The sequence below is a fragment of the Idiotropiscis lumnitzeri genome, chromosome 13, assembly GCF_059441095.1.
Source record: "Idiotropiscis lumnitzeri isolate Australia: NSW breed Sydney's pygmy pipehorse chromosome 13, RoL_Ilum_1.0, whole genome shotgun sequence".
Lineage (NCBI taxonomy): Eukaryota > Metazoa > Chordata > Actinopteri > Syngnathiformes > Syngnathidae > Idiotropiscis > Idiotropiscis lumnitzeri.
In genome coordinates, this window is record NC_142403.1 from 13,063,745 (window position 1) to 13,090,320 (window position 26,576).

The 26,576-nt window shown below is 42.8% G+C and overlaps 1 protein-coding gene across 2 annotated transcripts; it reads left to right on the top strand.

The window, feature by feature from the left end:
* The first annotated feature begins 78 nt into the window (after nt 1-78).
* gatad2ab (GATA zinc finger domain containing 2Ab) lies at nt 79-20,435 on the top strand. 2 transcript variants are annotated; one of them, XM_088313910.1, is made up of 11 exons: nt 79-225; nt 13,073-13,363; nt 15,645-15,768; nt 15,860-15,991; nt 16,273-16,344; nt 17,160-17,276; nt 17,395-17,595; nt 17,884-18,133; nt 18,220-18,617; nt 18,701-18,854; nt 19,440-20,435. In XM_088313910.1, exons 2-11 carry the CDS (start codon nt 13,086-13,088, stop codon nt 19,571-19,573), a joined length of 1,860 nt encoding a protein of 619 aa, XP_088170036.1. In that variant the 5' UTR covers nt 79-225; nt 13,073-13,085; the 3' UTR covers nt 19,574-20,435. The 2 variants fall into 2 exon arrangements, with proteins under 2 accessions (XP_088170036.1, XP_088170037.1); XM_088313911.1 differs by lacking the exon at nt 79-225 and having other exon boundaries at nt 13,077-13,363; nt 17,416-17,595.
* Nucleotides 20,436-26,576: the final 6,141 nt, after the last annotated feature.

Consider the following 26,576-nt stretch of genomic DNA (forward strand, 5'->3'; position numbering starts at 1 on the left):
TTTTTTAAACGCAGAAGCCAGCAAAATACCAGTATCCAACCCCCCACCCCCACCCCGGGAACCACGGGGGAACTCGGCCGAGCACCCGCTAGACTCCGTAAGTCCAAGCATTCGTCCTCGGTAACAACTTGCACCACGTTTTGTATTGACAATCACATCGCGGCGACACGGGGGAACTTTCTCCGGCGATGCTAGCTCGCAGCTAGCCTAGCAGCATCGCGCAAGGTAACAGTTTGTGCACTCACACCTCAACGCAGCCACGGCGTGTGTAGTCTCCAAACTCTCGGGATATTAACACCAACTTCACCGGCAAAACTTCATTTAGGATGCTCCAATAGTAAGTCATGACGTACGTTTAACCCGCGCATGGGCTGCGACGCCGTAAAAAGTCGGCGAAATGCACGAATTTCCGTGTTTAATTAACGCCAGACTGGTCCGTGTGAAGAATAAAATTAGCGACAGTGTGTCTGGGCAGGCAAGTGTCCAGAGAGTTAGCATGAGCTCATTAGCAGGCTAACTTAGCTTGTTAGCTCCGCGGGTTCAGGTCACTCTTCATTGTCTGTCGTTGTGTATCGCTATTCGGACACGTCCTCCGAGCCAAATTTCACACGTCTTTTATTTGTTCTCGTTTCTCGAGGACACCCCGGGCCAACGCGCCCCTTGCGGAGCGTGTGGATTTTGTTCTATTTTCAAAAGGATGCTGTTAATGACTAGTGGTCGTTAGCTCGCCTTTTAGTTAGCCACGGTGTTACAAGCCGGACAGATGGGCAGGTTGTTGTTAGTAAACCATGAGATGACTTCTTATTTTTCGTCTTATAAAGTTGACAACGTTAAAGTTTATTTCAACACTGGCCTCAGTTTCTCCCCATTGCCCCGGGTTATTTCAAAGACTTCTTTTTTTGTACCCTCTTCTCGATGAGGTGCGATTATTACGCTCCCGTAAAGCCATTGAGCCTAAAACTTTGTCATATTAGCTCAACCGTGAAAAGCCTTTTATGGAGGCGTAATGGTGGACGCTTGTGCCTCCGCCGGGGTGTGCGTGTTGTCTCTCTCCTTTTTCTTTTTTTTTTTCTTGTCCACGGCGGATTAACTGCCCACGTAATCAAATCATTGTCCTCACCCCACTTTGTTCTTGCTGCGTTACACCATTGTTTTAAATGCTAATCACATTCACACTGAAATGGAATTTGGCGAACTGGCATCAAGACAAAGACAGAAATATGTTTCTCAATTCCGATGTGCTTCTCGCGCATTTTCACTTTGGCATGTTATTTGTATTCCGAAGACGTCTGATGACCCGCTTTGAATGACTGTGGGCCCCGGTTTACGACGTTCTAAAGGCAGCGACGTAGCAAATTAGTCGTAAGTCGGAACGCGACGCAGTCTTTTACTGCCTCATGCCAGTACAGTTGCAAAGTCACAATTACCGACGCAGTAAATATTTGTATGAGAACACGTCTAGGTCATGAATTTAAAACTCCTGGCCTAGTCGCGAGTCAATGGCATGGCACACGTTAACTACCGTTTACATTCACACCTGTGGAAAATTTAAAATTCTCAGTGAACCTAACAAACATGTTTTTAGCGTTTTGGAGAAAAGCCAAGGAAGCACAAGTAGAACAAGCAAACTCCGTACCGGAAGGCCTGAGCTGAAGTTCAAACAGAATTTTAAAACTGGGATGCACATGTGCCATCCTGGTTGCCTAAATATACTTTACAACAATGCAATGAAAAACAGTAAGTGCGACGTGTGTTGTTAGCTGTTTTTGCACAGTTTGTAACTTGTTATAGCAGTGTTTTGCAGGTTGACAAAAGTTAACTCAGTGGACATGATTGGTTGACCTTCAAAACGATATTTCTTCCCATTGAGACCAATTAAAATGTATAATAATTTGCCATTACAAAACTAACTGTAAATGCAATGTGTTGTTGTTGAGTAAGATGTGAACATTATTAATTGCAATAGAAGTATAAGCAGAAGTTAATCACCTCGTTAAGAATGATAAAAAGACTCTCTTAGTCAAGATTTTAGTGTAGATCCTAGTCTAAAATGACATTTTATGTTGACAGAAACAATGTAAGTGACACATAATTGAAATGGCTGCACTTGTACTGACGGAACACATGAAACTACCCACATGGGAAAACGGCCAAATTGCGTGTTAATAACCTGGCAGTGACAACAGCAAAGTAAAAAGTAACATATAGATAATACAAATAGTAAACATTCCGAACAGTTTAGCTGACCTGGGCTTGTTTTTAATTTATATAATTTAGGGTGATACCTGCATTACTTAACTGCCTGGAATTAATTTACTTATTTAATGGCTGACACGCCTTTAATGTACTTGTAGCATAATTAGACATGTTTAATTGTCTATACTTTCAACAGCGGGTGTCTCTGTTGTTTGAGCAGACGTGGATGTGCGTACGTCACCTGTCAGTAAATGTTACCATTTTGAATAGGCCCGATTCCAATCTGAAGAGAGCCAATACCATGCCTTTTATTTTTATTTTTTTGGGGGGTGCCACTTGTACCATGACATAACCCTGCTTTCTTTTAAGTAGACTGTACTTAATCAATGGCAGCAAGTCAAGATTCCATAATAACCATCGATGGAATAAATAATAATAATTATATATATATTTTTTTTAGATGAGTGATTTTTTTTGTGGTTGTGGGATGTCATGGGAGGGAAAATCCACTCCCCTGTCACCATCTTGTCTGTGATGGTTATGTTCTTCTTTGGCGGGAACTGTGGGATGCTCTGGCTGTTATGAGCACGAGCATAGTCATATTAATGTAGTCATGAGGTGTGCACTGAATGAAGCAAATGCAGCAGAATGCCTTCGTTGATGTCTTAGTTGATTGTCTGGCGTGCTATGAAGGCAAAACTCATAGTTTGAAATATAGCTTCTGTGTCCCACATCCTGGAACTTTTCTGACACCTTATACGGTGTGCGAGACGCCAATCGATGGGGTGTGATCCTGAAATTTTTTTGTCAAACGGCACGGATGGGCTAACTCAAATTCACGACATAATTGTAGGAAATCCAAAACAAAGTCCTTTGTTTACAAAAAGATGTCAACACTGAGTCATCTACGACTACTGGTGTCTTCAACTGGCATGACAAAGAAAGTTGTGAATGCCGGACATAAGTGGTTGCACTGCACCGTTATTTGTTTGCTTCAACTGAGTCTGCTTATTTCATGGTAACTGCCAGTGCAAATTTTTCTCTTCTCACTTATAATACACACACGCAGAGTTAATCCTTTTCTGGCAGAAGTGAGGTCTGCTACTGACAAGTTGGGTACCTACAAATGTGAGTGTTGTTTAGGAATATTTTTGGTTTTGTAGTTCCGTTTTACTGTGCAGAACAAGAACCCTCTCATATGAAAGCCAGTTCATACTCTCGGCTAGCAAATGGGACACGTCGCTTTGCGTTTTATGATGCACTATGGGTTTGTATTGGGTGGGTGAAGGTTCTTCGTCCGAGCGACAAATGTGTGTTGAGCGATTTTCTTGGCGATTTTCTTGACTCCTGCCTCCATGCAAGCGTTGTATTGAGCAGAATGGTAGTTTTAGCTGTTGGGCCTTAGCTGACGTCAGATTGTTGTTTTTCGTGCTATTAAATGAGTTGAGTGAATCAAGAGTGCCTCCTCTGGTCGCTGCCAAGTAGTGCACGTGATTTTTACATCCGTCCTTTCAAGACTTAAATGACAATCTCTTCTCCACAATTTCATGAGTTCTGAACAGTTTAACCAATATTATGCAAATGGTACATTTTGAACTCTGTTTGTGACTGATTATAATGTAAAAAAAAAACTGGCACTGCTATTGCTATTTCATGCTTTCTGGTTTTCTTGTGCCGCCATAAATTTAGACTTAATACTGGTGTTAACTTTAACCATTGTAAGATAAAACAACAGGTTTTTTTTAAACATTTATCATATAATCTCTCCTTCCATTGTGGAATTCAGTTAAACAAGGCGGTCTGCGAATTCACCGTCAGTGCGAAAAGGTTAACAGGAAGTGCTGGTGAAAGTAAAAAAAAAAAAATACTGGCGACGCCGCACATGTGCACTGGCATGTTGACGCTTCCTCATCCGTCGACTTACGCAGTTTTTATGTCCTTGGCAAAGCGGCCATTTTATAGCCATCTTGCATCACATGACCATGACCAGTGACTGTATTGCTTTGCTCACAAGCCTCGGGCAGCTCTTCAGTATTTGGTTGACTGACCCATTTCTTATTGAGCCTGTTCGTCATACAGACTCGAGTAAGTGTGTGCAGTTTATAGCAGACGCATTTGGTTTTGTGCCCGACTGCGCTTAAAGTGTTTCCTTTGCCATTGTCTTGGAGTCACAATTCACAGCTGTGGTCAAGTTGTTGTGCTCTTTATTTTTTTTCACCGTCTCTGAGGTTGAAGGCAGTTTGTTCCGGGACGCTCTTCCACCTTCACTGTGTTGGTCTTTAGAAACAAGTCCACCACAAAATAATAGAAATCCAGTCCGTATGACTTCAACTGTCATTCTACCTCAAGAGCATTTCGGCATTAAACCAACGTGCGATTTCGGAGCTTGTGAACGTTTGCCAAGCAGGAAATCATGTAGCACCACTATTATTTCACACATTATGAATGGTATGCCTTAAATTGTTTGTGATGACTACACACAAATCAACTAATGCTACATTACTATTATGTTTCGCCAAAATGTTTTGTTAGAACTTCTCTCCTTTTGGATAGTCCCATCGATGCGTGCTTCCTTATTTGCCGTGAATATCCACCGCAGGATTGTTGCCCTCGATCATAATGCATTTTATTTTTCCGCTCACCAGTGGAACCCGCATGACCAGTATTGCCTGAAACTGCGTCTCATCTGCAGGTCTGGATGCTTCCCTGAAGGAGCAATACTGGAACTCAATTATGTTTCTAATAGAAACAAAAACAATGGGTTTTAATTACTTATTGTATGCTGACAAATGTCGTATTGCTCATTGGGTGAACCGTAACGTTGTTCTGTTTCATGCAATTCAATACCCTCGATGGACCATTTTGGTTATGTTGGCCGCTTTTGTTGTTCGCCTCAGTCTCCGCAGCTTCGGTGCTCTTAATTGCATGAACTCACTCAAATGTACTGTCCGTCGGAATCGATCATCCAGTCTTCACAACATGAGAGAACGGTGCAAATAAAAAGAGTGGCTGTTATTTTTAACCATAATCTGGTGTTGCTATTAGTGTTCGGAGCTCGTCTTTGAGGGAAATAGATTTGGCAAGGGCTCAAGAGACTGGGCAGTTGGGCTGTATAATCAAGACTAAAATTGTTGGATTTTTGCAAATGGAGACTTGCGGACCTATGCGGGGGGGGGGGGGGGTACACTAGATTTGTTATTTGTCAGTGCGTGAAATCTTATGGTCAGGGCGTTTTTTTTAGTTGGCATTTGAGCTGACCTTATTATTGGAAAATGATTTTTCTGGTCAACAATTTGTTACGGTATAGGGCTGATATATCGATTTGACTCGATTTTCCTTTTCATTGTCTGATATAGTTTCACAAATCCATATAGCGATACTTTAAATAATGTCTTTTTCCCCATAAATTGGCATGACTAATGGATCTGATTACAGCAAGCATTTTGTACTAATTTCAGCATTGGTTCTTCTGAGAATGCTTTCCACACCAAAGTAAAATTGCTACTGCGTAAAATCCTTCATTGAATCGAAAATTAGTCTAAGTGAATCGGAAGTTTTCTCTAAAATGGGCCCTTGTGTGTAGAATTGAATCAATTTCGGAAATTTGAATTGATACCCAGCCTTAATGTACATGCAAAATCTATTTTTGGTTACACATATTTCTGTGCAGTTTTGTTAGCGCCATATGGTTTGAGCTTTTTCGGGGTTTGAGTTTCTTCAAACTTGGTCAAAATGTCTCTGCGGGTTTGTATAGCACCACTCGTTGTTTGGGCATGCTCTTGACTGAGTGCATACTGCATACTTGTTGATTCCCAATTTGTAGTCCAGCATTTTGTTCATGTCCCCATTGTCTCGCTTTGACGTATGTTGGAGTCATTTTAGCTTTTCTCTACCCCCCCCTTATTTTCTCTGGTCACTTCCTGCTTGCATCCATTTCTGAGAAATGTAATCTGATAGCAGTCTGCGTGTGTCCTGGCCTTTCAGTCTGTTTGTGGGTTTGGGCTTCTGGTTTTATAGGATTATAGGGAAACCAATTGGACAGTAATTTTAGATTACCGCGGCCTGCAATTCCTTTTAATTATGGCGAGTAAATGTTTTTGGTCATTCGGTGGTCAATAAGAAGCCCCTGTTAATAGTGTGAATCAATTACTCAATGCGGCGCTGAGGCTTGTAATGTCGTGCGTATGTGTGGACTTGTGTGGTCCCCCGAAAGAAAAGCGGCTTGGAAGAATGTTTGTCATTTGAATGGATGTCCATGGATGCACTTGCAGAGTGATTAGAAACACTCACGTTTGCCTGTGATCATTCGCAAACGGCACACGTAAATGTTTTTGTTGTTGAATTCAGGCGGACACATGCTTGCACACAGTCACTTCAGTTTGCCTCTGGCGCTTACTTGCCACGCACACACACACACACACACACACACAGTCCGGCAGATTCAGGGTTAAAGGCTTCCATTTTGTTAGGTAACACCCTAATGGTCTGATCCGTCAGTGGCGTTAAAATGGCAGGGGCTTAACCCTTGCCGTTCGGGACGGAATCTGTAGGGAGGGACACACACTCACACACAGACACGATCATGTACGGGCACACACACGTACTTACCTTCTCTGTTGTTGCTTTTGTGTGGGAGGGAAAGACAGAGGGCGAGTGTGAGAGAGGACAAGGAAGCGTGTTTTTCACTTTGGTACAGTTAGATCACGTCTCCACTCGCCACATGTGCGTGACACCCCTCGACCCCCCCCCATCCCTTCCTCCCCAACTTGGCAATACTTCAGCTGGGTCCCTGCCCCCCACTCTGAGACTGTTTAGCGCAGGTTTACTTCATCTTTCTTCTGATATGACATTATTTGATAATTATTCGTACATCTCAGGTTGTAACGGTCATATATAAATCCGTTAATTGATGGCAACGTCCATCTGTGTGGAATTAATGGTGTCTTAAAGCAGTGGAGATAAACTCGAGAGCGTTACTAGATGGATGCTGTTCAAACTCATTGTATGGCATCTTCTTGAAACTGATGGCACCCACTTGGCATCTGTTGCCGGTTGTGCTGGTCAACCCGGACAGGGATCCCTTCATCTATGATTTTTTTTCCCCCCCAGGTTTTTTCCTTTTTCCTCTCGAACTTGGATTCCTCTCACATTTGTCCTAGTTCAGATCGTGAGGTTTGCCGATTTTTGTGGACTGTGACTGGCCATTGAGACTCCATTATTCTGGCCTCACAACAGGAGTTCAGAACATTCAGGAAGCTCAATCAAAGAAGTAAGCTGTAGTAGATCAGTGTAGTCCAATTCCGATTCGCACCCACGGGGTACATTTTTCCAATGTCATGATCAAAGCATGGCACTGAAATTTGACATGGAAATCCAGAGTTTAAATGTTTTTTTAGCTACTTGATTTTTTACATCAGTCAGGATTGCTTCTGTGAAAAATATTCACTAATTGGTTAAATATCTTCTTAAAACCTTCCATGAATTTCCCACCATAATTCCATCACTCATACTCACACTGGGTTTCTGCTAGCCATGTGTTGACAACAGTCGTGTCTTGAGCGATGCTCAGTAGTATTCTTGTGGTTTAACACAAGCGAGATTCCATTCCCAACTGTCGCATATGGTAACACGATATCTACGAACTGACTAGCCGCGGTAGATTAAAAACACGTTACCTTGCAACTGAGCAATGCTGTGGATTGCTGCCTTTCACACACGAGACCACAATTCACATCCCAGTCCCGAACGCTAACATCCCAATGGGTATTCTCGACCCTAAATCCAAGATGCTACCTTGGTTACCCGATACCAAACCTGGATAAAACAATAAATGAAATAAGAGGACGCAACAGGAAAGGCATCCGGTACAAACGTATGCCTAATGAGATGCACCCCTAACATGGGAAATCTCACTGACTGCAGTGTCAACTTTCCACCACATAAACTCCTAAACTGTGAAAACATCAAGAGTGGCTCCACAACCTTTTTTTTTTTTTTTGTCGCGGACCGGTTCATAAAAGTCTGTAACTTTTACCCCCCCAGTGTAACATTGATGATAGAATAAGCTTGGTCATTGTCTGCGCTTGGCAAACCAAAATCTCGACTCAACCTAAAACCGTTTGTCCGAGTAGAGAGATTGCAAGCATTTTTTAAGTAATGTCCCCCTCCGATGAAGAAATAAGTGACTAACTCCAAACAAAGCCATTATTGACCTGCATGTCTCTAATTGAAGCATAAAGACATGACTGGAAAGCTTTGGCTTCTCAAAATGGCTGTTAATGTGTCGGCTGACTGGGCCCAGTCGGGTCCCAGTGGGGAAATCATTATGGTGCTGGAGATAAGAGGCTCGTACGCTACCTAAGGGGGGTGGATGAGCCGTTGCCATTGATCTTCTTTCCTTGCAGCGCTGGACACAAAAGGAGAGAGACTCTGTCGTGTCAAACCAGGTCAGGAGATTTCCATTTGCTTTCATGGTGAAGATAAAAAAAAAAAAAAAAAAAAAGCATCCTGCCTCGTCGCATAAAACAGCAGGCTTGGAAATCACTCCACGCAACCCGTTTCATTGAAACCAAGATTGATGTTAGGCTATGCAGGTCACTCCAAAGAAGTAGAATTTACCGATTGAATTTACACAAGCGTGATTAATTTATGAGTGTCAATTGTTGATCGTTGCGATTGGCTGGCGACCAGTCGGGGTTGTACCCCGCCTGCAGCGCGAAAACAGCTGGGATAGGCGCCAGCATGTCCGTGATCCTCGTGAGGAGAAGCCGTTTGGAAAATGGATTGATGCAAGCGTGTGTCGAGACAGAAAAAGAGGACACGTTCTCGTTCCCTCTACCACAGTTGTCTTTATTAATGATCTGGTCTGCCCTTCGGCTTTATTTGTCTTATGGGAACAAGAGGAACATCCAAAGCAGGCTGCAAGAACAAACATTGTCTACCATTTGAGTTTATTACGATGCATTGAATAACTTTTTTATTTTTTCAAATGGAGATGTGACACTAAATTGTGTCAGTGTCCCTTTTTTCTGGATGTCTGGTTGTTCTCCACATTTGATGTTCATATTCTTGGATGTTGCCACTCGTAGAGTCTGGTGCTTTGGTTTACAGAAGTCAGAGATAGTAAAACGGGCTGTTTTCAGCAGAAATAGAAACAGAGTTGAGGAAGGCACATTTGAAAATGGTTATTAGGGTGGAACTTTAATGAAAATATTCCGATCTTTTTTTTAATGCTAGATTTAGATATTGATGGTAATGTTGCCTGGAACTACAGTTTTATTATTTATTATTTATTATCATAGTAAGGAGGATCTAAGTGTGACTCACCTTCCCGTGGCAGATGTCGTCTTGTTGTGCCCTCCATTGCTCTTGAAAGAAATCCTGAATTAAAAATCTTTTAGCCATTTCATAACAACGCTTTTAGCTGGTGATGTAACGATCCGTTGAAAATGTATTCAAATAATAATATAATAATAATAATAATATTGCCTTTATTAGTCCCACAATGGGGAAATTCGAGATTCGAACCCAGGCCTCCTGGGGAGACTGGGTCCTGAACGCGGCGCCTTAGACCACTCGGCCATCCTGGCAAAATATGCACCGATGTGAAAATAAATCAATTTGCAACGCCAGGTTGATACAATGCAGATATTAAAAGTTAAAAAGGATTTGTAGTGATAACGGTCAAATATTTTGTGCAGTTATTCATAATTATATAATAATTATATAATATATAACGTTGTTATGTATTTAGTAATTTATGAATTCAGGGTTAGGGTTAGCAGTTATGAATGACAACGTATGGTAAAATCCGTATTGCGCAAGTTTTTACAAGTCAAACAAAAATGGAAATATCTAAAACAGCTGATGTGCTAGAAAAAAAAAAAACAAAGACAATTTTTGAATCGACGTCAAAAATGTTTAGGGGCACGCGGCCGTCTCTCATTAAAATTGGCAAGTACGTCGCTAGTACTCAAGTTTCAAGTCGTCTTCTGTTGTTTACGGCAACTGACATGTAAGGCATCATTTTGAAAACGTTGCGAGTATGCAAAACCTATCAAAAACATCAACGTACCCTAGTGGGGACAGATTTGAAAGAAAAATCTAGTTTCATGTCGACATATGATATTTGACATTGCAGTCGCCTGTGAAAATGTTGGAATGAGAGTTTCAAGTTTCTTCGAAGCGAGAGGTGGCGAGCGAAGAGCTCTCATCACACCACAAGCCTCCAGAGCTCGTATACAAGACATGGAAAACTCCTGGGAGCGAGCGGCGTAGTGATGCAACAATCATACACATCCGCTCACTTACCCTCGAGTGTGTACGCTATTGTGCCGAACAATTTTGTTTACCGGACTTGTTGCTTAGCAACATGAATTGATGGATCAGGATGGCATCCTCCTCTTCTTCTGGGACCAGCACAGCCACATTTGTGTTGACCTGCTCCTCAGTTGTTCAGAGTAACGCCACCATTTTGGCTTGTTCACGGCATATTCGGAATGCAGATTTTGCTTTTTGAGTCCAAGGATGGCACAATTTAGCACATCTATCATTTTGGGGGGCATCAGTGCAGGGTCGACATTTAATTACGTGCACTCATGCAAACAGGTCGAAATTTGTCCTATGACATTGTTTCACGGATCCACTCGATTTTCTTTTTTTCCTAACTCTTGCTCAGTTTGAATTGACAATGGAGAAACAATCCAAACTTTTTTAAGTTCCTGTGAGAAAGTGTTGTTCTTGCTTTCGACCTACGAGAAATTTATTTCAGTCACCTTTGATACATTGTCAACATGTACTTATCACTCTGGTTGACATGCGTCGGAATGTCATTCGAACATTCCAAAACCTGTCAACATAATTAACTCCAACCTTAAGTGGGTCATTTGCTTGGTCCTTTGGGGCAACTTCAATTAACAAGGCTTGTTTTAACTGTTGTTTTTTTTATTTATTTATATATTTTTTAAAGGGGCACGTTGTCTCTAAATTAATTTTAGGCTGTCAATGCTTTGATGTCATGTTGGGGTCGAAAGACCGTGAGTCAGCTTTCTGAAACAAACATGCTTTGTGTGGACTCTGTCCCAGCCCAAATAATACAATGCAAGTGTATTTTTATTTTATTTTTTTTAACTGCTTTTTTTGGGGAGGGGCTAAAGCGGCGAGAGCTGAGGAAGCGACATCCGCGTCCGCTCTCCAAGATGGGATTGAATTTGAATGTTGCTGTGTAATAGCTTATGTGAGAAGTGGGTTTCATCATCTTACTGTACTGAAAGAGATTTGGGTCAGCATCTGGGGCACTCGGACAAGATGCCACTTTACTACTGGGTGGACATTTTTCAAGGCTTGATGTTTCACTAAAATGGAACACTATAAAAGGGGAAATAAAAAAATAAAAGCAGATCAATTTCCCATAGACACATTATTAGCGAGGTAGAATGTTTCCATTCATAGTTTAAAGGTGCAGTCTGCAATGTTCAAGCTGCTAGGAAGATTTGAATGTAGCCTCACGTCACTACTCCCCCACACCATCAGTGCAACGGAGTTGTGTACTGCACCCAGGACCGGTAAACTAAATTTAAATCAGTTAATCCAAAAAATGTTCTTTACAAGAATATGTTCTATACAGCCGTGGTCCCCAACACTTTTTTTTGCCACAGACTGGTCCATATATATTTTGCAGACAGAGCAGGCTTTGTACGTGGCCTGTTTTTTTTTTTTTTACACATTTTGCTAGCTTGTAGGTTTAATATTAGAGGAATATGGCCGAGACCTTTAGCATCTTGACATGAGTCAATAATCCGATATAACGGAGAGTAGGCCATCACTTTTCGAAATGAAATTATTTTTCAGCCTCGAATAATAAATAAACTGGAGGTACTCCAAATCTGTGCGGCCAGGTTCAAAGTGACTTGCGGACCGGTTCTAGGCCACTGCCCAATGGTTGGGCACCACTGACCACAGTTCTCCTACTCTTAACATGGCATTCTGATTAATATTGCATTTGCCGAAAATGAGTTAAACAGCTAAATCCACCTGTTCCTATGTCAGGGGGCGGCCATTTTGTCCCAGAAAGTGACAAACTCGCCACCCCAGGGTGGATTTTGCTGCTAAACTCATATTCCACAAATGTAATATTAATCACGATGCCATGTTTAGTCGAGTGAAGGCGCATAGAACATTTTATTGCAAGGAATTTTTTGGGGTTCACTTCCCCTTTAAGGAAAATTCCCCTTTAAGGAGAACACAGATTGTTAGTAAAAATGAATGTCATTAGTTATCCTTGATATATATTTTCTTCTGCTCATTAATATCATAAGAGTATTGTTATTTTCCTCCAGATTCCAAAACAAACTGCTAAGAAAGTGTCAGGGATTGGCGAGCCACGCAATTTTCTCATTCACTGTTAGTCCAGGTAAAACAAATGTACTTTTTGACGTCTATACCCGTCAATGGCAATGAATGAGTTCATAGTGGACATTTCCCACAATGAGGTCAAAGTCGAGGTCATGGATTTCAAAAAAACAAAACAATGATGTGGCAGTGATGTCATGGAATCAATGAAACAGATTTCCTTACAAGCGTCCAATCAGATCGCTCCAGCCCCAGCCTATAACACTCAAGAGCCCCAAGGGGTCATTTTATGTGCATTGTAGCTGCTCAGTGCTATGATATGCTTTGATGTCTTGCTTACAGTTGGAAAGGGAATGAGGGAAATTCCATTTCTAACTCAAATAAGGAGGTGAATTTATCATGAATTCATGATGCTATGTGCTGCTTTTGTACTTACAAGTCCTTACGGCTTGGGGCTTAGCATTTAGTTTGCTTGTCATGGCATTGGTTGTCCATATGAGTGAGTTTCTTTTCCCATTTTCTCCAGGTTGACAGCAGCCATGTCAGAGGAGGCAGTGCGTCAAACGCGCAGCCAGAAGAGGGCCATGGAGAGGGACAGCACGGGAGACGTGGACTCCAAACGGCTCAAGCTGGAGAAAGGGGACTCGGAGATGAACCCCTCGGACCAGGACGGTGCCGAAACGGACGGCGTAGCACTAAAGAGTGAGCCGTCAGCCAAGTTGTCAGCCAGCATCCTGAAGACTGGGGAGGTGAAGGCCACCATCAAGGTGGAGGTGCAGACCGGGGACGAGCCTGTTGATATGAGCACATCCAAAAGGTGAGGACTCTAGTTTCCCTTCATGTTCTAAGTACGTCGCCTTTCGTATGGATGACAGCAATACAAAAACATTTCTTCCCGTACATTAAGGCTCACTCTTGTCCACACTAACCCCACTTTCGTCTTATAACTTCCATAATCAGCTTTCAAGCTGAGTGAGGGTAAAGGTGCAAGGAACTCATGAGCGTTTCCTGATCGCACTTGTGATGTGGCAGGCAGCACATTGATCCGTCTTCCTCACGAGGGAGGAGTTTGCCTATAAAGTTATTTATAGTGTCTTTGCGTTCAAGCTCAATGCCTTGTGGTTGCACAGAGCTGTCCACTGGAGTTTCAGGTTCCTCTCGAACTCAAGCGAGCGCCGAACAGGAAGTCGCAGGGCGGCTGAATGTGAGGCCTGCCCCTCATTATGAGGGCGGGTGGGGGGGGGAGTTTGATGCGACAGTGGGGCCCGGGCTCCATTTTCTCCCACGGCAGCACCTGAGCTTTGCCTCGCTCGCTCCTCACACAAAATGAAGACTATATGTCACAAACTGGTTCCAACTGGCCGTTGCCATGGTTTCTCCATTGGAAGGAGCAGTTGGGCAAGGGAGGGGCCTGTAGGAATGGTGGGTGTGTCACATGACCAGGCCGACGAATGCCTGATGTTATGTGAGAAAAGATGAATGCGTGTGGCGACGCCATGGCAGTTGAAGTGGAAACTGAGAGCTGACTCAGCTCAGTTTGTCACCTTTGAACCGGCCGTCTAATTTGTCACTACGCAGCGCGCATGCAAAAGTGTTCAATATCAATCGATTAGTGTTATGGGAAATATTGCTTTTTTCGTGACGAACTTTTTGTTTGCTTCTTTGGAGTTTCAACCTATGTCAACACACACACACACACATTTTGTTTCGTCATCTCTTAAGTATATGGCCTTGCCGACTTTCAAGCAAAGCATACGTTGTTGCCGCAAATAAGTATTACTGATTGAGCCGTGCGGTTCAGTTTTAAAGCCGAGGCATGCCGAAACCTTACATGGACCTTACATAACCGACCTGATGTAGGGAGCTCTGCCCAACTCAATGCCAGCGACAACGTCGACAACTAACTAGTCTCCCCCCCTGCGCCGTTGGTCCCATGTAATAGCGCCTCTGTTTGACTATTTAAGTGTAACTGCGTTTATGCAGCGTACACAGCAGCATCCTCGGGCATACTTTTAATTTTACAAGCACCCGAGTGAGAACTCTTGAAAGGGTTCAAGGAGTTGCATGTATGTTTTTTTTATCCATGCCTGCTTTCAGTTTCTGTACAGTATATGCTGCTTCCTGTCCTGCTGAGGGGTTTTTCGTAGACGGTGCTTTAGCAGCCACGCGCGTGTGAAGACAGAAGTGTGCACCAAAGTGCGAAGTGAGCGAGTTGGGAGTATAAAAGATGAACAAGTAGCGTTGGGGGAGGGGTGCGCCAAGTAGCGACTGGTTGAGTGACTGAGTGAGAGAGTGTACACAATAGGTTGGCTCCTGGCCATGTATTCCCCTCCCCCCATCACTGTCACCCTCCGCCGTGTCTCCAGCGGACCTCCGCTCGGCTCAACTTGTGACTTTGGCGTCGGCAGCTGGGAGGGAGGGGAGAGCCGAGGCCCAGGCTCTCCCCGTCCGACTAGGCCACAGAGGTAGGCGAGGAGAAGGTGAGGCCTCGAGGTTCTCTGTGGTGAACCAGGCCTAAGATTTGACACGTTCTGAATCAGTTTTTCCAGTGTGGGTGCATTTTTCCCTTAGAAGCAAACCTCAACGTCATCTTCAGCCAGGTCTCCTTCCGACTTGGACTTTTTGTCGGCATCTGAATCAGAAAGACGACAGAAGAGCTCTGTGCTACCATGTTGTTGTTTGGTCGAGACCAGCCTTTGTTGTTCTTTCGCTTGCTCCCTCTGCCGCCATTACTCTATTATTGATCTCCTGGTTCTTGTCCTCTTGTGTGCCTCAGAGCACATTTTCACCACATTGGGAGAGTGACCAGAAGTCTAATTATATACCGCCTCCTAGTGGAAGTTGGTCAACACTACAGGTGTTGTGTTGCTGAGACTGCAGGTCCCTCCAAAGTTGAGCACAATTTGCTTCGTTACACTAGTTCATAACAGATTTCACGTTTGATTCGCTTATTTTTATTTATTTTATTTAGTTTAGAGCGCAAAATGTCCTCATTATGTGAGGCGGTTGTTTTCTAATTAACAGTTTAACACGCACCATGTTCGGTCAAAGTGCGATTTCCTCAACACTTTAATCATTCTCCCCCATTTTTCCTTTAGCGAAATCAAGAGAGAGCGCCAACCGCCGTCACCGGACGACGTGATTGTGCTATCGGACAACGAGCCATCCAGTCCCCTCATGAATGGCCATTGCTTTACCAAGACGGACACAGAAAAACTTATGGTGGGAAAACTGCAACACTCGTTTGTTGGCTGCTGCCAAGGTTGATACAGAATAGGAATAGTAACACCTTTTTCTCTTTTGCCTTCTGCAGAATAATTCTCCCGAGGAGCGGGAGCAAATCATCAAACAGCTCAAAGAAGAGCTACGACTCCAAGAAGCCAAGTTAGTGCTGCTTAAGAAACTACGACAGAGTCAAATCCAGAAGGAGAGCACAGCTCAGAAGGTAAAAGAAAAATGGAAAAAGGGAGACTCGAGTTCATACTGGGTCAGGAGATTAATAGCTGATGTTGGAGTTGTCTGCTGAGCTATTTTGGCTCTTGATAAAGCCCCCCGTTGTGGATGCGCTGATGCCAGCGTTTTGACAAACGGACAGATCAGTTCATTGGCTGATGCGTGCCTAACATGAATAAATTATGAGCCATTAATGGAGGCTTGCACTGATCAGAATCTATAGGAGTCCTGCAGGATTTGTATGTTAGAAGTGAAATGTGTTTTTTTTCCAAGGCGTCTGGCTCTGTGGCGACACCTCCCCCTTTGGTGAGAGGAAGCATTACATCAAGCAAAGGAGCCCTCCAGGTACACAACACTGCATTGTTCTACTCACAGGGTCCTCATATCGGGGAGTTGGGGTCGAACAACTCAAGTTGATGTCCAAGATGACTAATTACTGATGCCATGAATTAAAAAAAAAACAGAATTCAAACTCTAACACACGATTATGATGAATGTAGCTGTAATTAATGGGAGTCCTGTGCATGTCTGCAATGAGTCCAACAGTTGCCTCTTCCATAGCATAGTGTGTTGGAACACGTTACATCGCAGCCCAGCGGGAAAAAAAAAAACAGCTAAAGTTAGCGATTCCATTTCACTTAAGCTTTTATTATATTCAACCACAGACTTAAGGATACGCTCTCATTTTTAGTGAAATACTTCCACACATTTGTAGCATCCGTACTAGGCTTGGGTTTAAAAAATTGATATCGATTTGAATCGATTTTCCTTTTCATAGCCCATATCGATGTATAAAACCATATGTCGATACTTTTAATAATTTTCCCCATAAACTGACATGACTTCACCCGCGAAGGCGGAAGCCGTGAAGTCAGCGCCAACAAGCATGAAGCCAGATGTATTTATTGTTTTGATCAGGTCATGTTCAATAAAACGTGCATGTTTAATGCAACTGCATCGCCTTCAATTCTGGATGTAAATATATATTTTTATTACTAATGCGCCTCGGCAAAACAACCTGAGTACCAATTGGCCAAACCCAAACGTTTAACATCGATGCGGAGTGTCGACTGATCGATTCAATCGATATTGTATCGCATCGTGTGTCGCCTGTTCAAAAGCGTTGCGCCAACCTGTATGAATGTCTTTTATGTTGACAGGTAACGGGTCGCAGCTCAGGCACGGTGATCCCTCCACCTCTGGTGCGGGGTGGTCAACACGTCCCGTCCAAGCACAGCTCTCAGACCACCATGCCCCCGCTGGTCCGAGGAGCACAGGTTCGTCCCGACATTCTTCACCGTCAGATGTCGCGCCTTTAATGTTCCAACGCCACTCACGTCTCTGGCTCTTGTGTCCTTTTGGGTTTGTTCTGCTTCTGCATTCGGCTGCAATCAGCCTGTTACTGTGACTCCCCAGCAGATCGCCAGCCTGCGTCAGCAGCAGCATCAACACGGCGGCTCGGGCCCTCCTCCGCTGCTGCTGGCTCCGCGGGCATCCGTGCCCAACGTCCAGGTGCAGGGACAGAGGATCATTCAGCAAGGCCTCATTCGGGTGGCTAACGTGGCCAACAGTAATATATTGGTCAACATCCCACAGGTGAGAATGCAGCCAACTTATTAGCGGTACCTCTTGCGGTTGAAACAGTTTTCCCCATGGGATACCCTGAAAACAGAAATTATTTGCATTTGAGTTTAAGTCCTGTGATATTTAGCCTTTTTTCTGTTTCCAGAAAATTCAGTCATTTAATTGTATTAGTTTTTGTCTCATGAAATAAATATTTGATTTATTCGAAATACAATTATAAATATTTAAAAGTCTCTCATTTCTTTAAGAAGAACATTTTGAACGTGAGGTCACCGAAGTGGGTTCCGCTATTGTGTCCAGGCGTCTCCAACGGGCATTAAGGGCTCATCCGCGTCGCCCAACTCTGGCATCAACGACTCACCTGCCAGCCGCCAGGCCGCCGCCAAGCTCGCGCTTCGCAAGCAGCTGGAGAAGACGTTGCTGGAGATCCCGCCGCCCAAACCTCCTGCCCTCGAGTTCAACTTCCTGCCTTCCGCCGCCAATAATGAGTTCATCTACTTGTTGGGCTTGGAGGAAGTGGTGCAAAAACTCCTGGACATGCTCGGCAGGGGTGCGTTAACGTTTTGATCTGTTCTGGACTTGGAGGCGTTTGTAATGTGTTGTAACGAGACCCGCCCACTACTTCCTCACCCACAGGCAATCTCGGTCCAGCAGCCGGCATGTCCAGTTCCATTCCCAAAGATCCGTACACCTGCACCCAGTGTAAAACTGATTTCACCTCCCGCTGGAGGAAGGAGAAGGCCGGGACCATCCTGTGTAACCAGTGCATGTCGTCCAATCAGAAGAAGGCCCTCAAGGCCGAGCACACCAGCCGGCTGAAGGCGGCCTTCGTCAAGGCGCTGCAGCAGGAGCAGGAGATCGAACAACGCATCCTCCAGCAAGCCACCACCTCCTCGGCCACGCCCGTCTCCAAAACCACCTCGTCCTCTCCTTCGCTGTCCAAAAGCGAGGTACTGGTGTCTCACCAGTACAAGCCGGTCCGTGCTGCCATGCCGCACAGATCAGTGACGGGACATCACTCTGCCATTAAGCAAGTAAGCGCCACCTTGCGGACGGGCGTGTTGAGCGCGTCGCTGCATTTCGGCATCACTCGTTCACCTCCGCCTCCTCCCCACAGCTGCAGAGCGCAGTGACGGCGGCGGCGTTGAGCAGTAGGCCAGGTAAGCACGGGGCGGCGCGCCTGCTCCAGCAGGGGGTGAAGGTCAGCGCCAGCGGCAGCAACAGTAACCAGGGCAACGTGACTGCCTGGAGGAAGAGCAGCAGCAACGCAGGTAGGTGACACGCTTCCTCTGGCATCTTTTTGTAGGCTAACATCGGTTGCGTTAGTGTGTGACGTCATTGCACTTTGCCCTATGTTTGTCCACACCAAGTTTTAAATGAAATAAATACATTGCCAATCAAATATTACAATCAATGTCATTAATAATTAATTAATTATCCAATGAGCAAAATTTAAGATGTTTCTCTCCACATTACTTCCTCGACTCGACTTAAAATATAATGCTGACATTTTGACGGCATGTTTCAAAGGCACCGAACTCATAAAACATTCGGGCTATTGAAGTTTTCAAATGAAATTTCAAGAGCAGCCTATAATGCACTTAATGCAACTTCAAGCCCTGGCTTTGTTCTTGACTTTTTCTGTTTTTTTTTGTTTTCTTTTTTTTTTTTAATTCCGCTTGTACGTTACATACTTTACATTAACCCAAACCCGCCCAAAAGTTGTCAGTTTTAATCGTCCATGTTGGGTTTTTATCAGTGTTTGAATCTTGTGGTTTGAAAAAAAAAAAATCCCTTCATCTATCATTTCCAAAGATCTAGGTTGCGTTTGTTTTAACCAATTTATGTCCCTGCAGGCGTGACGATGGCCTACGTGAATCCCAGCTTGTCCGCTCACAAGACCACCTCGTCTGTGGAGCGCCAGCGCGAGTACCTGCTGGACATGATCCCCTCCCGCTCCATTTCCCAGGCGGCCAACACGTGGAAATAATAGCGCCTCATCTCCCCCAACCCTCCCATTCCTATTCTTAACCCCGCCCCCTCTCTCGTAATATCTATGATAGCCATTATGCACCCACCCATCTATAACGTTCTCATTCTAATTCTTTCTATGAACATGATGCAAGGAAGTTAACCTGCTTCCTATTTTTTTTTTGTCTTGAGATGGAGCTGTTACTCCATTTCCGCAACGAGAGCCCATTCCCCAAGTCTGGGAGACAAGGATTGTGCCCAGTACCGTTTTTTTTTTTTTTTTTTTAAGGTGGTTTGGGTTCAAACTTCTCTTTTGGTCGACCATCTTAGAGTGGGAGCCGCCACAGAATTCCCAAACTCCCCTGTCTATGGATTAGACGGGGAAAAGATATTAAGATTATTATTATTATTAGACACGACAGAATACGCGCCTTAGCCCATCTCCGGGGAGGTCCGGTGCGGCGTCTGAACTGAAGATCTCGTCGCAGGGATTGTTTGATCTTCAAGGAGCATTGGAGAAATGACTTCAGCGTCGCAAAAATGAATAAGAAAAGGAAAAAAAAAAAAGACTGTAAAAGTGCACACAGACTGCCTCTTCTCTCCGACCTCTAGCGAGCGTACCAGAGAAGCCAACGTGTGTCAGATATTTTTTTTTTTTTTGTATGGCTGAATGTTAGGATTCTCGTCTGTGTTCGTTTTTTGTTTTTTCCAAATATTGTGCTCCTCCCAACGTTTTTTTTGGAAGTTGCCTCACGCCGAGGTTGGAATTATACAGGCTCATGTTCCTGTTGAAGGTGGTTTTACATCTGCTGGTTACCACATCGTAGCCGACTTTTAAATACGTAGAAGAGAAAGAATAAAGAAACAAACGTTTCACTGAATATTGTAAAGCTATGGAACCTTTTGTAATGTTTTGAGGACTATCGTTGAGGGACAAAAACAGCTTCCAAAGAACTAGTGGAGCCCAAATGAAAATCCCTTCTGCTAGAAGGTTTGGAGTTTATTTGAAGCCTCTCTGGAGTAAACACATGATGTCATGCTAAAACTGGAGAGGGATTGTCAGGAATGTCATTCTGTGACATACTTTTTTGGATTTGTTTTTGCTTTTAGTCCTTTTAGGTTGCGGTGCATTGTTTTTTTTTCTCTCGACACAATTGTCTCTGGGTTTATTTATAGGGTCACGTTATTAGTCAAGACATGCGCGCGAATGGATCTCCGCCGCTCATCCGTGAAGAAGAAGCTGGACAGCTTTGAGAATGTAGTGACAACAGCCCCGGGAAGTCTTCTAACGCGACATTGCGTCAGGTTCCTGACGGAGGTTGCGCTGGGGAAGATTGGACTTGAAATAGGAAGTCTCACCGTGCTGGGTGTTTAGCTCCTTAACAACCAAGCTGCGTCTTCAACCTGTTGCTAATTTAATAGCCAAGGAAAGTGGTCAGGTTGCTTGTGAATTTCCAAGTTCCAGTCAGAACAGACTAAAAAAAAAAATATCAGCATTTGTTGGAGGGTATTTTTGTCAGCACGGGGTCCTAGTCTGCTTCACAGTTCTGCGGTTCTCAGATCCGGCCTTTCATTTGCAAAAATAATTTGTATAACCTTGTGATTGGAGTCAGCTGGGGTTGCCTCCGGAGCCACCTGCGACCCCAACCACAAACGGGACAGAAAATGGATGGAGCATATTTCATCTTCATTTAGTACACTCCTTGGACAAATTCAACTGTCCCATGATGTGGAAAAGCAACAGTTTCCTGGTTTCACTTTTGATGTGAGCTCCCGTGTCCTAAAATCAGTGAAAGAAACATCTTTACATTCCTGAAAGGCAAAAAAAAAAAAAAATCTTGTGGATGCAAAAGATGAGTCTGTCACTGTTTGAAATCAACACCATTCCGTTTGTTTTAGGGGGAAAGACGTGGCCAAACCCACACTGAAAACAAAATGATGTATGACCAGATATTTGTTTATTTGGATACCCCCCTCCCCGCTCTATTAAATAACAATAAAAACTAATTTTAACCCCTCCTTGACTGATTTTTTTTTTCTTTGTCAATCCATTTTTAAACTAAATGTGTCATTTTGAATAAATCAAATTGACCTACTGTCAAGGTGATATTATGACGTCATCTAATGCAAATAGCTAATCTCTCCAAATAATGCAAATTTTAAAAAATCATTTTACAAATATTTTAGAAAAAGTGCACTTTTCATTGAACAGTGACTACTGGGCACAATGTATTTATTGGTTGACATGATTAAAAAGTGCTAAACTGGCATAATTTTCCCTCCACTAGAAAATATAATTTAATGTTGGTCATGTGCAACTGATGTACACGTTAAAAAAGTAATTACAAAAATTTTAGTGCATTAAAACAGTTGTTTTGTAGCTTCTCTTCTGCCCTCTAGTGGTTCAATATCATTACTTTGTAATGCTGTACTCAGAAGGTTTTTATTTATTTTTTCAAATTTTTGTTTATACAAACCAGATAGTGTGTTACTGCGACAAGACGAGCATTCAAGCAATGTCTGGATTACATTAATTAACGCAAGACGCTGGTTATTTGAAAATTAAGTAAAAATCTATAATGTTATATTTTATGGAAGTGCATTGCAATCTCACTTGAGAAAAACTCACAAAAAAATCTGAAAAAGTATTCTGAAAACAGAAATAAATCCCCAAAACAGAAATAAAATTATTTTGAAAAAAGAGAAAAAAATCTGAAAAACAAAACATTAAAAAAAGAACAAAAAACAAAGCTTGCCCAAATAATTATAATAATTAAAAAAAAAAAAAACTCTGAAAAACGTTTTTTTTTTCATGTGAAGCAACACACTTTTGACAAACACGAATGCTGAATCGAACTGTAAGTTAAACACGACTGAACTGAACTTGGGCAGTGATTTATTCCCGTTTCACTAGAGGGAGCCCTCATGCCTCGAGCGATACTCGCACCACACTTTTAGAGAATCACTCACCTGAGTCATTTTTAAACGTTTTCAGGAAAAAAAAAAAAACAAGACAAGAGTCCGGTTGCCTTGATTCAACCTGTTCAGACGATCCATGATCTTGATGACTGACATTGTACACAGCCATTAAGAAAAAGGACAACTTTGAGCAAGCGCTATGCTATTTTTCACGGGAAATGTATGCACGCCCCCATTTTGTTTTGCGACAAGACTCAATTTATCAGCCTCATGTGAAATGTTTGCAAGTCTCCCCACGGCGACGCCCGCTCTACATTCCACATGAAGGGATGCTGAGGAGTGCGCACGAATGTGTGTGAATTTGAGGAAGGGTTGAGGGGACAAGCGGGGGGGCGTGGGGGCGGGGGCTTGCTGTGATGGTGGCCGCCTGAGCCAATCAGCCGGCCAGTGTTGCCTCTCCCCATTCTTAATTGGCCGCCGCTCTTTGAGCGAGTGCGCTGCTTTTTAGTGGAGACGAGACCAGACAAGACGACGAGCATCTTCTGCATCCGAGCCATCTATTGTGAAAACTGACTGTTGAGTGTTTTGTTTCTCAAGAACGCAGCGTCGTCGGTAGAGGCGCGGCACCTCCTTGATTGTCTTTTTTTTTTCTTTTTTTTTTTTTTTCTTTTTTTTGGGGGGGAAACCAGTCCGACCGAGTGGCAAACAGATGGACAAGATGAACCACAGCACAGCTGAAGCGGAGAGCGAAAACATAGAAGCGTTGCGTTACCTCAGGTAGGCACCCTCACTTGTGAAATGTCAATCATGCACGTTGAATGAAGGGGATGCACATTTGCACTTCACCTGATGATGATGATGATAATTTCCGATTTTGTTTGCATTGCACCCACTGTTCTTTTTGTTTTGAGTCAGAAAAAACATGTTTTATGCAAGATACAATCGTACAAAAGAGTATCTGGTGGGTTAAAAATAAATAAATAAATAAATAAAGTCCAAATGTTATGAGAGAAAGTGACGTTATCTGAAGCAAGTTAGATTCAGATTCTTTTCGAATAATCTGACTATTCTTGAAAGCAATCTGACTTTATTCTTGTAAAATTAACCTATGTCTAAAAAACGTCAAACTGTTTTTCATATCTTTTCCATTTATTCTCAAATGAAAAAACATGTACCATTACTACTTTTATTAAAGAAGAGAGATGATTGTTAAAAAAAAAAGAAGAAAAAATTCACGTAAAATGTTTTTTAAAGTCAGACAATTCTCATAAGAATACAATTTACAACTTTATTGTTAAGAAAGACTTATCTTAACATAAATCATGAGAAAAATGCGACTTCTCCAGCATTCTGGACAAAATGCAACAACAGTAATCCTATAACATTCCTCTTTGTTTCCCCCCCTAAAATAAGACTTTAGAGTTTCAATATCACTTAATAAAATCGAGATTTAAGAAGTAAAAGTCAATTGAAATTTTCCAAGTCAAGATTGCTAGTTTTCATTTTCCATCACTTGACTTAATTCTTGCAAACAATCTGCAGTACAACACTTAACGGACATTATGTGACATTTATGGATGTGATGAATTCACATTTAAAATATTCACGCCATTAGCACGCTGCTCATAAATCATTTCCAAATGATATAAATATAAATATATTCATGAGGCGTGATGTGCAAAGGTGGAACATGAGCCAAATCTTGCCTTCTGCTCGCTGAGAAGTAGAATAATGATCATGTGATGTACAATGTACGTTGTCATGACGACACTGAATGCCGGTGAGCTATTTGAGGACTTGGGTACCAACATGGCTCCATGTCAGAGCCGATGCGACATTTATTTGGAGTGCATTTTGATATTCTGAAGTCAGCCACTGCCATTGACGGATATAGTAGCCCAAAAGTACATTTCTTTTTACTTGGACTGGCAGTGAATGAGTTCGGGAAAGGAAAGTGGAGTTGAATGCCTTTCCTTGACTCAATGATATGTTCCGACAAAGCTTCAGAAAAGGTGGCCTCAAGGTTTAACGATTTGACTTTGCTTGGCTTGACTCTTCCTTTCTGGTTACAATTTGCGCCCGAGCTTATTTCAACGCGTTCAGGGTTATTTCTCCTTTTTAAAGCAAAAGCTCCCAATTTGTCAAACTATCTCATCCACGCTTGAGGGAATTGCCGATAAATATGAAAAGGTGCACGGTGCTCGTTACCTCTTTTCAGGTCACAGGTTGTGTCGGCTCTCATTTGGAAATTGCTGCTTCATGTCACAAGAAGAAACTGGATTTTTTTTTTTCAATCTATTTTTATTATCGTTTGCTCCCTAATGAAGATTGTGAAATCAGTGATTGTGTTTTGTGGTTACATGTTGTTCTCCTTTAAAATCTTATTTTTTTTTTTTGATTGATTGGTTGTATCCCCTGGCTGGTGTAGTTGATTGTGATGATGTTCTCCATTCTTCATGGAGGAAACAAAGACCTGATTACGACTTCCCGTCCACCTGGTTGCAACGTGACAAGCACCGACGTGCTTATCGAATCTGACTTTAATGGAGGATGGAAATTATGGACAAACAGTGCCCCGAGAGCAAATCCAGCATCTCCGCCTTGCTGACTGTACCTATAAATAAAAACGGCCAGGCTGTCACACAGCCAAATGCAGCTGGCAGCTTCCTAACGGTGATGGGCGAGCTGAACGCAGGCAGTACACGGCCTGAAGAATAACAACAAGCTTGCGTGATGCGCGAGCGTACCAAAGTGCCACCGGCTCAGGCGGCCTGACAAAGTGGCACGGCAGCAGGTGAGATGGCCTGTCGGGGCTCACGTGTGCCAGAGTGGAGGACGGCAGAACATTCATCATCACATGTCAGAGTCGTGACTAAGCACATTTGCTCAAATAATGGCCGCCAATCATCCCCAATGACAAATGCTGCCTTTTTCCCAACGGAGAAAAACACACATCTATCCGTTTTCTATAGCGCCTGTCCTCATTACGGTCAGGGTGAGCTGGAGCCTGTCATAGCTGACTTGTTAGTGAGCGGCGGGAGACACACTAAACTGGTCAGCAGGCAGTTGCAGATCACACGCAAAAAAAAACAGACAATCACACTCATGCTTCAGTCAAGTCAAGTTTATTAATTAAAAATAAAAAAGTCACAACGGGGTTGAGATGCCCACAGTTGGCAAATATTAACGACGTCCCCTCATCATAACCGCCAGCAGGTCGAGGAAAAAAAAAACATCTCGGAAAAAATTGAGAAACCTTGAGAAGGGACCGCAGATGGGGGAAACTGACATCGCAATGTAGTCAAATACAATTTTCAAATTTGCAAAGGCTACAATTTGGGGGAAGAAAAAAAACAAATTAATTATTTATATTTTTTATTCATTTTTATCAATATGTAGATTTGATTTACTTTTTTAATTTATATAATGTCTTGCTAATTTGGATGCTCAGAAAGTTGTAGTGATAAAACCACATTTTGTTTTGATTATTGGTTTAATCCTTTATTTTTCAAGTATTGTAAGACAAAATATGTATGTCTAATAAATCTGATGTCGTTTATGTCAATGCAGATTAATTTTTTATTTGTGTTTGAGACAAACAAATTGTTACAAATAATCATATATTCAATCACAATCGCAATATTGAAGAAAAAAAAATCACCATAAATTATTTTTGAGAAAAAAGTATTATTTTCTAATTTTTTTGTGTTAATGCACATGTGGCAACCATGTAAACAAACTGGCAAAACAATTAAGTGCACTTTCCGTAATTTTTTGTTCCCATGTGAAATTTGCGCTTTGGTTCCCAAAAAGGTTGAGAAACCTTTCTATATGCCATGTGATGGGCTGGCGACCAGTCGAGGATATCCAGTAGGCCGCTTTTTCTTCTTGCCACCAAATTACAGAACTGGAACAGAACAGAACTGGGACTCAGATTTCCTTTATTTCCTTACACAGCATTCAATATAAATAAAGAGAAGAAAAGAAAAACGGCGCCACTCGCTAGTCCGAATGCAAAATCGCCATCAGCCTCATTGTGATCTCGCTGAAAGGAAGCGGACATAAACGTCCATGCCGAATGCAACGCACACAATGGCACAAAA